Consider the following 12,341-nt stretch of genomic DNA (forward strand, 5'->3'; position numbering starts at 1 on the left):
CTTCAAAGCAAACGGCTTCAAGCAATGTCCCTCTGAGTATGCTGTGTATGAAAAAGAAAAAAATTCTAACATATTACTTGTTTGTTTGTATGTGGATGATCTCATCTTTACAGGTAACGATCCACAAATGATTGAAGAATTCAAGCATGTTATGATGAAGGAATTTGAGATGACAGACATGGGACTCGTGACATACTTTCTTGGTTTGGAAGTCAAACAACATGAAGAAGGAATTTTCAATCCCAAGAAGGCTATGCTAAAGAAATCTTGAAGAGATTCAAAATGGAAGATTGTAATCCTATAAGCACCTCCGTTGATTGTGGAGCAAAAATATCAAAAGAAGATGAAGGAAAGGTTGTTGACCCTACTCTCTACAGAAGCTTAGTGGGAAGTTTGAGGTATATGACCTGTACAAGGCCGGACATATTATATGCAGTCGGCTTAGTCAGTAGATTTATGGAAGAGCCCAAATCAATGCATCGGAAGGCAGCAAAGAGGATTCTTCGGTACATCCGAGGTACTATTACTGATGGACCATTTTATTCTCATCTTGATAATTTTGAACTTGTTGGCTACTCAGATAGTGATTGGGCTGGAGACATGGATGACCGTAAAAGTACTTCTGGATTCGCATTTTTTTATGGGAAATGCAGTATTTTCATGGATGTCAAAGAAGCAACCTATTGTTACTCTTTGTACATGTGAAACTGAATATGTTGCTGCATCTGCATGTGTATCACATGCAATATGGCTAAGAAACTTGCTAAAGGAAGTTGGTTCTGAGCAAAAGAAGCCCACTAAGATAAACATTGATAACAAATCAGCCATTGCACTAGGAAAGAATCCGGTGTATCATCAAAGAAGCAAACATATTAATATTCGTTTTCATTCAATCCGGGAACATGTGAAGAATAAAGAGGTAGTGCTACAATATGTGAAGACTCAAGATCAAGTGGCTGATATATTCACTAAACCCTTGAAAGTAGACCTCTTCATCAAGTTTAAAAGTTCTCTTGGTATGATAAAGAAAGAACAATTAAGTTTAAGGGGGGGTGTTGGAAGTTGATAAACTTAATTATGCTGAAAAATTCAAAGGGTCATATGAAGTATCCAAAGGGTCATATGAAGTATTCAAAGGGTCATATGAAGTATCCAAAGGGTCATATGGATAATCTAAAAGGTCTCATTATGATGTACTTATTAGGGGTGTTAAAAGGTCACTTCTAGTGCCTATAAATATGTGACTATCATGAAGAAGAATGCATGGAAGAAAAAGGAAAGGAGTGGTAGATAGAGAGGGCTTGAAAGAAAAATTGTATTCCTCTTTTAAGAAAAGTTGTACTCCTCCATTATCTTATATAAAGTATTTTCTTTTCATGTTCTTGTATTTCCACCACCATTGCATATTCTATCAAGAATGACTATATTTTTTAATGTATTTAGTTCGTGACTGAAATCGAAATAGAATTTCAACACTAGAGGGGAGTCGGATTATTTTCTTCAAAGAATAGGAATGGACCCCTCTATCTAAATAGCTGGAAAACATGCCCTTCAATTATTGGAGATATTTATGGCCGTACTGTCTAAATGTAATTATTAATCAAGCAGGCCTAGAGACTAGCATATGTGATCATTATGTTATCTAGGTTGCATGTAATGAACCTAAGACTAAGCTTTCTTTTTTCCTATCAAAAGGAGACAATAATTAGTGCATATGATATTAGGGTCCTCAAAAAGTTCTCTCTGCACTCTTTGATGTTCGTCGTGCTCTTCTCCGTTTCATTCTTATCACAGAGGGTTGGTAAGGTGGACCTAGCTGCCGACAAGCACCAGATCAAGGCCTTCAAGTACAGTGACCTCTCTTGGCTCTATTTTAACGAGTGCTAGATTTGTGGCTGGTCGAGCGTGAAAGATGCTTCCATATATCCCTACATGACCCACGCAATGCTGACCAATTGATCCATCAGAGATCCATTGTATCCATTAGAAGGCACATCTTTCTGGTTTTTAGATCACCCTCTCTATCTAATCTCCTCCCACCAGAATAGATATGTTCACTTTCAGACACCCCCTCACCTCCCGAGAGAGAGAGAGAGAGAGAGAGAGAGAGAGAGGAGAAACTTTCACCAAAAAAAAAAAAAGAGAGAGGAGAAATTATTAGATGGACTAGATCGACCATGGACCTAGAATGAAATCACCCATTATTCCTCCTCATTTTTCTTTTTTATGTGTAATAACAACACAATCTAGGATGATTTCACGTAGGTCCACGGTGGACCAGGTGCACCTAATAATTGAGAGAGAGAGAGAGAGAGAGAGAGAATTTTAGGGTCTAGATAGTTCATCTTGTTGCTTGCTCCTTTTTTTTTTCTTTTTTTTTTTTAAACCATCAACAGGCATAGTCAAAAATTCATCCTAGAGAAAAACAACCAATAAAGTCAGAAGGGTCAACTTTCTTTGCGTAGTTTTATATGCAAAATTTTTATGTTGCCCAACCAATGGATCCTTAAGAGACACTTTATGTAGAATCAATTGTTAAAAACTAGAGTGCCACTTATGTAGAATGTTCCCCACAAATATTTGTTTAAAACTTTATAGCGGGTGAGAGGAAGGCATATTCTTTGGAATTTGTATGAAGTACAAGCAATGCTACTATTTTTGCAATCAAGAAGTTGCATGTCCAGAGCTGTTAATTACATATACTCAATAACTATATTTTTATTTTTCTCGATTTACTAAGTATTTATATGTAGCTGCATTTTTGAATCATGAATATGCTTATCATAAAGGCCTAAAATCATAAAGGTAGCAGTGAAAGGTCTTAGCCTTCCTACAGATCTGGATAAGCAAGACTGCTGCATTTTACCAAAAGAAGACTGAGGAAAAGCATCGATAAGAGTACTTATTAAGCAAATCATCATATAGATCTCATTAATTTGTTAGATCAATTTATAAAATCTAGAAAATTATGAAGCTCAAAATTTAATGTAAGTTTATAGTGATGCATGATTACATTCTCGAATATAGTTAGGGATATCCTTTTCCATGGTTAGGGATATACTATTAATTATCATACATCTATGCATTTAGAAAAAAAAATAAAAAAGTGCCAATTGCAATGCAAGTCTCCAACAATCTATGTAAACTATGATATCCTAACTACAAATGTAAACTACATTTGTGATATAAAAAAAGGATATCTAAGTTTATGATACTCTTGTACCATATGATTCGAATCATGAAAACAGTCGTAAAGAGTGTTCTATCCTTCAAAGGACCTAAGAAACCTCGTATTCTAATAGGCTCATTATTGAAGGCCAAATCATTTTTCTTATTGTAGCATAAAATTTGAAGTACACAAAGATTGAGTCCATTGATTGCCCTCATTGAGACCTTATTGCTATTCTACAATCAAAATGCACCCATATATATATATCTTTTTCCGAGAGCCACAATAAAGTAAGACATTGGATAATGTATATTAAATTAACAATAAAACCATCACAAGAGAATAATGTTGTTGAAATAATTAAGTAGCGAACAATTTCTTGATATCTTCGTTGCATATCCATTACCATTTAAAAACTTGCACCTCCTAGCTCAATCATAAATTAAATTAAGGTTGTAAAATAATAAAAAGAAGTCTGCAGAAGAATCCGAGGCTTTCTATGAGCAAAAAGAAATCCCGACCTCCCTTTTGACCGGCAGTACTTCATCTGACTTGCCAGCTCACGAGACATCCCAACTTGCAAGCCACCATCTCGCACGTGTCAACGAAGGGGCATGTGCGACCTCGTGGGCCAACTAATTAATATGGCTTTCTCTTGCCCTGAGACCACGCAAATCACGCTCTGTTTTTGTTTTGCTTTGTTTTGCGTTTCGGATCGATATATTGCCAAGGATATATTTGCCAACGCAAATCTTGAAATATCCTAACAAGATTATACATGATGAATATCAACCGCTTGAACTATGGTTTGGTTTATTTATTTGAGCAATTAATTCTTCCACAAATATTTTTTTTTCTTTTGATTGACCTGCTAAAGGCAATTTTGAAACAATCCATTTCCTTTACATTATTAATTGATCACTATAAACTTGCAAGCGTCTTTCTCCTCTTTAATTCTATTGCCATGGAAAAACTAGAATCTATATTGAAAGCAGAATTAGTTTAGGTTACAGAGTTAATTACTCTAATTCAACTCTAATGTTAATTAACCATCTTTTTCATCTAATAAATTCTTATGTGTGAATTGGTTGCAAGGCTTTTATTGTTCAAAAACTATTGCATACCTAACATTTATTTTTTTTCATACCTCTATTATCTTATTGTAATCAAATTTTGAATATTAACTAGTACTAGTTACTTTGTAAAGATTAGTTGTTAATTCTCTAGGCAAAACTATATGAACGTGGCTCAAAACTGTGGCAAACTTCTGAACTGTTCAACATGCATTTAAGGTATACTTGCATAATGCACTTAAATACACCTAAAAGATAACAATAATTTTATTATTAATTTTTTAAAATAATAATAACTTACAAAATTATAGATTATTGTGAAAATAGAAATCTGATTTCAAATCGTTTGTATTAATATTAGTAGACTTATCCCCTTTATTGATTGGCATCCAATTTTTATCTCAACGCTTTTGCCTTCGCCAAATTTCAAAAAAAAATATAAAAAAATAATGATACTATATTATGAATTTTAAATTTATCATACTTTTTCTATCCTAACCTTATATTGAAAAATATATCTTGAAGTGGTTGCTCAGCGAAATGAGCCTTACTTCCAACCAAGTGGTTTCGAATTCGAAACGGGCGGGCGTCAATTAAATTGAAGAGACCGGATGCTCTCTACTCGGATACGGAGTTTAGAAGGGCTACTAGTCTGCTGGTAGCCTTGGTGGTGCTAGATGTGACGTACTCATACGGTGGATTTATGTTCGAGTCAGAGAGGTCACCGAGCCGGCACACGGGTGGAGAGGATATGAGTAAAACAGGCCGGAGTGCCTAACACACGATCATTTCTGCCTGCATCGAACATTCTTATGGCAGGGTGGGGACCCAGTAGAGACTGCTACGCGGGGGTGGGTTTGTCCCTTCCTCCCTTTTCCTTTTTGATGTACCAAAAAAAATTATATATATATATCTTTTCTAAAATTATAGCAAAATAAAAAAAAATCTAATTTACCTTTTTTATTTTTTTATCAAAAACTCTTTTCGGAGGTTCATGGATTGAAAAATATAAATTAATATATATATATATATATATTACTTTTAAATAAAATATTTTTATGTAAAGTTTCTTATTTTTTTGCACGTGTATAACGTGTATAATATTTATATATATTTAAATGGCCTCACTATTGGGCCCACCGTTATGCACGCAGGTTGGGTTCATATCTTTCGCCCGAAAGAAGGATCCACCTTCCTTGGTGCGAATCCACCGTTAGATCACCCCATGCAATGCTTTCAACACGTTCCGACCACCTTCATCCATCCATCTGCACAACTATCAAAGCGATCAATGGATGATCCAACGGTGGATTCGTGCCAAGGAAGGCAAATGCTTTACCTCCCTCGCACAAAAGATACAACCCGAACTACGCCTATTGGTTTAATACACCGTCTCCTTCCCTTCCGGAAATAGAGATGCCATTTCTATGTCCCATCTCCGAGGCCGGTGCGCCTTCCTTTCTTCTCGCCTCCTTTCTCTCTCTCTCTCTCTTTCGCTTTTATCGCTATCGCTTTCGCTGTTCGTTCATCTGCAGCAACAAACGCGCAGCACTCCCATAACGCCCTCTTTGTCGCACACGCGATCTCTAAAAGGGGCGCTTGTTGCTCTCTCTCGGTGGAGGAAGGCTCTTTTCCTCGCATTCTAGCGAGTGGTATTCCCACAAAGATGCGATCTTGATACGTATTTCCTTTTCGGTACATACTTTAATGGTCCTCCCTTAGAAAGCCCGTCTTTTCTTCCTTTCTTTTCTCTCCGGCATTATAATTTCTCTCTCTCTGTCTCTCTCTCTCTCAGGTTTTTTTTTCCGGACGGGCTTCTTCATCTGTTCTTAATTGTTTTTGTTATCTTTCATGGTTTTATAGATGGGGGGATGGGTTTCGATCCATGACGGTCGAGAAAATGGACGAAAGTTTTCAACTTGACGGGCATTTTTTGGGCTTAAACTCAATCAAATAGAGGTAGCTTTCTGATTCTTGTATTTGAATGCTGATCATGTGATTCTTTTTAATTGTCTCGAGCAGAAGTATAGAAAGTTCGGATCTTGATGGCAGTTCTTTTGAATGAAAATAGATGTAGTTGTTGTACCATAGAAAGGCGTTAATGATGTGTGATTGGTTCTGAAATTTATTGTTCCTTAAAGTTTGTAGTTTGTTTGGATCAAGGAATTGACTAAATGTTTTATTTAAACAGATAAATTTATTTTCTGAGCAGACTGAATTATCCTTAAATAGGTTCGTTATAAGGAAGGCATCATTGAAGGGAAGATTATCTTTTTCCATCTACATCATGTTACTTTCTCTCTTTGTTTTTCCAATACAACAGCCCCTTCACCCGCAAGTTTCCTGATGGAAGGACTAGCAGAATTATGTGAAGTAGCTCGCCAGCTGTTTCCATTCAATTATTCTGTTTTTTTTAATTCATAAATGTGGACATATACTGTAGTTTAAAAAAGAGAAATAAATGTATGAAGTGCCGCTTCTCATGTTAATATGGGATAAACTAAATTTAATGATACTTTAGAATAAAAGGGATAAATTTATGTCAAAGGAGCAATTTCAGATTTTGCGATAGTTTAGGTGCAGAAGATTGCAGAAAAAGATCAATGCTAACTTCGATGTATTTTTCTTCCAAGTAGCTTTTGGCCTTTTTTTTTTTGTTAACTTCAGAGCAACTAAAGGATAGCAGAATGAGGAAAATGTAATGACATGTTTTAAGATTTTAAATCCTTTTGCAGTAGCACATATTTGAAAAGCCTGAAAAACATTTTTGTGCTCTTTTTTCCCCAAAAAGAGATTGCATGGGTGGAAGCCTGGCCAAGAATGGAGTGAGGGTGGGATTGGAATGTCAAGAACAAAGGCTTTACCAACTCAACCAGTTGGCACCCTCCTCAGATGGTTCCTTCCATCATGAGGGTCCATGGTTTTGCAGAAGCATTTCGTGGACATTTTTAAAAGTTGGCATGATATTTAAATTTTTCTCACATTTTTAAAATGTCACTGGTCTTATGAGGTTTAGGGTTCCTTATCACTGGATAAATAAGGTCATCCTTCTGTTTCCTGATTTTACTGAGAAACTGATTCTTTACGATGCAATAATTTGATTTTTTTTTTCAAATATAACTTGAGGACTATTGGCTTATGGGCAGGTGCTCTATAGAAATTCTTATGCTTTTGGATTAAAGTATGCTTTTAAACATATTTCAGATTGGGACGATTTATGTAATGGAGTTTAAAAAAATCCATTGGCATTTCCTGTTCTCGTTTCCCTTACATATGATCTCTTACTGGTTATTTCTATATTGTATTGTAGATTTCTGGGTTTTTATGGGATTGTAAATAAGTTCTGAAATTTTGTGCCAATTTGTTTTGGGAAGAAATGCTGTCAAGGAGCCGGAGCATCCACTGTAGTCTCCGACTTAGAACTTCGCAATAGGTCTATTCATAAAACTCTTCAACTTTTCTTCACAAAGAGTTTGATTTCCATTATAACTAGCTTTCATAAAATAAACTGAGTGGAATAAGAAACAAACAAGAGTCTTAATGTAATGAGATACAAACAGCAGCCTGATGCATTATTAATAACATTGTCCCTGCTGCTTGCTCAAGAAGTTTTTATTCCAAATTATTGGTATCATATGATACACTGACTTCCGTTAATTTAGATGATAATAGAGAGGGTAATTGTTATTTCCATACAAATTTTCATAAAAGCAGGTTGTATTGAATTTTCAATTGCGGCATGGCCATCTGTGCTGTAAATGAAATTCTGGCTTGTTGAGAGTCTATATCTGCTAAATTAATTGCATCAGTTAGTATGCTTCAAATTTAGCTTTCCTCAGCAATTTTGATGAGTCAGTCCTAAATTAGCAAAGAAATCTTTGAGCCTTAGCTAATGCTCTAAAAGTCATGTACTTGCATAAAGCAATATAAAGAGCTTAGTGACTATGCTTGTTTCCTTATTTCTCTAACCTTCATGCATCTTCCTATTTGGTTGCAGTACCAGGAACTTGCTCTGTGCTTACCTAGGTGTCCTGCAGAAGTGAAGATATTATTACTGTTCATACTAGTCATCTTTCATCTTTTTATTTTTGATGCGTGAAGAAGTGATGGAGAGAGGTACCACTTCAGTAACCCCTGAGGTGATTAAGCCTAGAAGTGGGGTAAGGAGAAATTCAGCAGGAAAAGCAAGTACTACTGCTTCACCATCTCTTTCAAACAGTGGTGAAAAGCCTGTTCCTAATTACCTCAGAGCTTCAACTGGCTCCTGTCATGATTTCTGTAAATATGGAATTAAGCATGGTTTTGAAGCAAAGAAAGGGCTTCCAATACGTACCAAACTTCTCGGCAATAACAGGAAACCAGATGAAGAACAAAATCAAGCAAAGGTTTTGACACCACGAGAGAGAAGGAAGAGACTGGAGCTCAAGGACAGTCAATTTCAAACAATGTATGGAAGTAGAGATAAAGTTGTCATGCAGAAGGATCTGCCACCTGAGAAGGTGATTCAGATTTCAGATACATCTACCAATCAAGCTGAAGTATCCGGTGAAGAATCCTCAGGCATAAAGCCAAAGTGCTTATCGCCCAACCTGACAACAGTTGCATCTCTTGGGCATAAACCCGCAAATCTAGCTGATGAATCATCGGAGGAGGGATCTATAACCATCAAACCAGTGACCTCATCACACATCCAGAAAAGCAACACACCTGATGAGCACAAATTTCCAGTAGAAGGGTTATGTGAAGAATCTGCAGAGATTATGCCTGTGACATCAGACAACCAGAAGCATATTGTGTCTGCTAAGAATACACCTGTCGCTCGGGTAGAAGAACCGTATGTGGAGGATGTTAGCACGAAGCTTGTGGTTTCATCACAGACCAAGACAGGCATTGCATTCACTGAGCATGTCGCTAGCAGTCTAGTAGAAGAATCATCAGAAGAGCTTGAAATCATAAAGTCACTTGTCCAGGAAAACATTGTGTGTGCAGATCATGCACCAATCAATCAAGCAGAAGGATTATCCATTCAGAAAAGCATTACATCTGCTGAGAATATATCAGCTGATCAAGCAGCAAGATTATCTGAAGAACAAAGCCAGGTGAAGATTTTGAATGCAGGTGATAATAAAAGGAGAGAGATGAACAAGCTGAAGACTGCACAAAAGAATGTTTTTGAGGACTCTGTTAAAGCTAAAGTCATCAAGCAGAAACTAACTGATGCATCTGTCAAGAAGACTGCATCACCTGTCATGGAAACCATCACATCTGTTAAGCTAACGAGTACCATGAAGAAGAGGCCATCATTTGTTAATAAAACCATTGCACCTTTGGCGCATAGAATTATCAAGCAAAGTGCTCAATCAATTCCGAAGGCAGGTGCTGCATCTGCTGAACCTGCAACCTCTTCGAAACAAAAGGAAACTACTTCTCCTTCAATTTCTACAACTGGCCTAACTGGTCAAAGGAACCTGGAGAACAAGAGCATTAAGAGTCCAGGCCAGTCAAAAATTGGAGAGGGGAAAGTATTGAAACCACCGAAAGCTTCTGTCTTGACCAAGTCTCCTGTTAATCGGGTTTCAATCATGAAGTTGAAGAAATACGGGAACATGAAGCCTTCTTCCCTGGTGAAGACTGAAGCAAAAGTTGGAAAGGTAGATAGCAATGCCGAGAAAATCAAGGAGAAAACTGTGTACACTGTTGAGCTGAAGTCAGGGAAGTCAGATCAGAAGACCATAAAGCGAAAACCCAGCAAACTTGGATCATATCCATCATCACGTTCCTCATTATCAGCTTCGTCATTAAGGTCTTCACCATCTGCATCATCACATGACTCTGAGTCTACAGTAAGCGAAGTGAGTGTACCTGCTACGGTCAAAGAGGGAACTGAGAGGAGGGAAACTGATGTTTCGAAGGGTAAAAACAAGAGGACACCAAGTAGAACTGGAAGTGTTCACTCTGAAGGTAAATCTACTAGACTGTGCAATTTAAAATTTCAGAGGGGCAAGGTAGTTAATCTCCAGTCTGAGGATAATGGTCCGAGAAAACTTAGATTCAGACCAGCAAAAGTTGTGAGCGAGAATCAGAATGGTAAAGAAGTAGGGAGGAGAAACTTTAGGAAGCAGAGAGCAACTTGTGCAGGAGCCCCAAACACTCCCACTTCAGATGCTCGGGCTGTTGTATTGAGACATCAAGATGTACAGGACAAGAAAGACACCCAAGGTTTGCTCAATCATGTGATTGAAGAAACTGCAAGTAAGCTTGTGGAGACTAGGAAGAGCAAGGTGAAGGCCTTGGTGGGTGCTTTTGAAACTGTGATCTCTCTCCAAGAAAACAAACTAGCTCCTGCTGTTGCAGTTCCATGATTACTTTGTGATGGTGGTTGAATGTGATACTTGTAGATGATGTTTCCTCATGAAAAACTCAAAATAACAGTAATTGAGCTTGGATTTTACTGGTACATATGAATTAGGACGTGGACAGGCTTGTGCATGTATATAAATGGGTAAACTGAAGAAAGGTAGCTTTGGGTTGAAAAAGGTTTACCGGGTTTTGCATGTGTGGTTTGATGCCAGTCTTCTTGTCTGAGATTTCCATTCTTTTTTCTTTCCCCGACGTAGATACTAATTTGATTTCTCTCATATATACTGCAAATCAAGTTAAGAAGCTTGCAGATATAAGGTTGAGATTATCTGAATAAAATGCTTTCCCTCATTTTGCTGTATTCTTTCTATTTCAGTAAGTTGTTTGGCACTTCAATGACCTCAACCTCTAATTGGAGGATGCAACTTCAGATCTATACCGAATTGGATTTGTGCAAGGGCTCCTATATCTCCGAGACTTAAAGTTTTACAAGTTTTTTTTTCTTCAGTTCGTTAAATCAGCGAACATGAGATATTTGAAGCATTGTTAATTTTGCAAGTAATATCATTTTCTTTGAGATACGTAAATGCTAATCATTTCATGTAAGTGAAATTGAGCTGCCAGGTCATTGTGGCGACAAGTATATCTGAATGAAATGCTGTTTTCCCATACACCATTATGTTTCAGTTCATTATCTTATAGTATTAATTTTAACAGTTCTAGGAGTTAGCCGCATCTCTGAGATATCTAAGTTAGATCTGCCAGATCCATTGTGGCAACTAGCTGTTCACAAGTACTCCAATGAAATGCTGATTTCCCCCCCCTACAACACTATCTCCCATTTCATTATAACAATTGGTTTTTTGACAAAATTGATGGCTGAAATAATACAAGGGTAAAAGTGGGTAAATAAGCAATTATTTGTCGAGTAACATTCTCAATCCCCCTCTATAGCATACATATTTGTCCTCTTAACTTCCCATCATTTATATTGGCAATACTCAACGGAATGTGGATTTTCTGATTTAAAATGAGATTTATGTATCTAGGATGAGTGTTTTCAAGACTACTGATAGAATGTTAGACTGCATGTCTGCTTGTTGTTTCAGTGTAATCGTTTCAGTCCTTCAAGATTGTGACACCTAGCGTATGATTGAAGTTATAGTTCAAGAAAGTTATAGTTATGTTTACATAGTTTCAAGAAGGTTTAAAATTTGCATTAGTTCTGAAAATTTCTGTCAATAAGCTTGGTCAGGAGTAAATATGGAGTGGATATGGATTAATATACTATCCAACAAGCCTGTCAACAACCTGCTTTCTCTCTCTTTCCCTTGAAGTGTTCTTTGTATTAAGAAAAATTAAACATTCATAGAAGGTAAATAAGCAGCATAGTCTCGTACGCTATCCTTCAGCTATGCTTAGCCATTCATTAACATATAATGGAGCCTTATTTGGTTGGGTTCTTTTTTTTTTTTTAATCATTTCATTCATGAGAAGAAAGACTCTACATTTTTATTTTTTTATTTTTTTTGGTACAACGGTGGCTCACATCCTACGGATATGAATGCGGCCAACAAAGTTAAAAAATAAAAGACTACCTAGAAACTCCGGCACCGCCTCGTGGGCCGTTCAAATAAAGCCACTAAAATGCTGAGCTATATAAGAGGCAACTTAATCAGCGGTCTCGTTTGCCTTTCTATAGATATACATGGTTTGGTGGGAGCGGCCTTTCCCCAGCC

The 12,341-nt window shown here is 36.9% G+C and overlaps 1 protein-coding gene across 4 annotated transcripts; it reads left to right on the forward strand.

Moving 5' to 3' along the window:
- Positions 1–5,668: 5,668 nt before the first annotated feature.
- LOC103696204 lies at positions 5,669–11,273 on the forward strand. 4 transcript variants are annotated; one of them, XR_005507232.1, is made up of 4 exons: positions 5,669–5,937; positions 6,038–6,201; positions 8,240–10,673; positions 10,979–11,273. XR_005507232.1 is itself a non-coding variant. In XM_017840396.3 (2 exons), exon 2 carries the CDS (start codon positions 8,334–8,336, stop codon positions 10,602–10,604), a length of 2,271 nt encoding a protein of 756 aa, XP_017695885.2. In that variant the 5' UTR covers positions 5,991–6,201; positions 8,240–8,333; the 3' UTR covers positions 10,605–10,963. The 4 variants fall into 4 exon arrangements, 1 of the variants encoding a protein (XP_017695885.2); XR_602367.4 differs by having other exon boundaries at positions 6,106–6,201; XR_003383271.2 differs by lacking the exon at positions 5,669–5,937 and having other exon boundaries at positions 5,991–6,201.
- Positions 11,274–12,341: the final 1,068 nt, after the last annotated feature.

Source organism: Phoenix dactylifera, unplaced genomic scaffold, assembly GCF_009389715.1.
Source record: "Phoenix dactylifera cultivar Barhee BC4 unplaced genomic scaffold, palm_55x_up_171113_PBpolish2nd_filt_p 000138F, whole genome shotgun sequence".
Classification (NCBI taxonomy): Eukaryota; Viridiplantae; Streptophyta; class Magnoliopsida; order Arecales; family Arecaceae; genus Phoenix; species Phoenix dactylifera.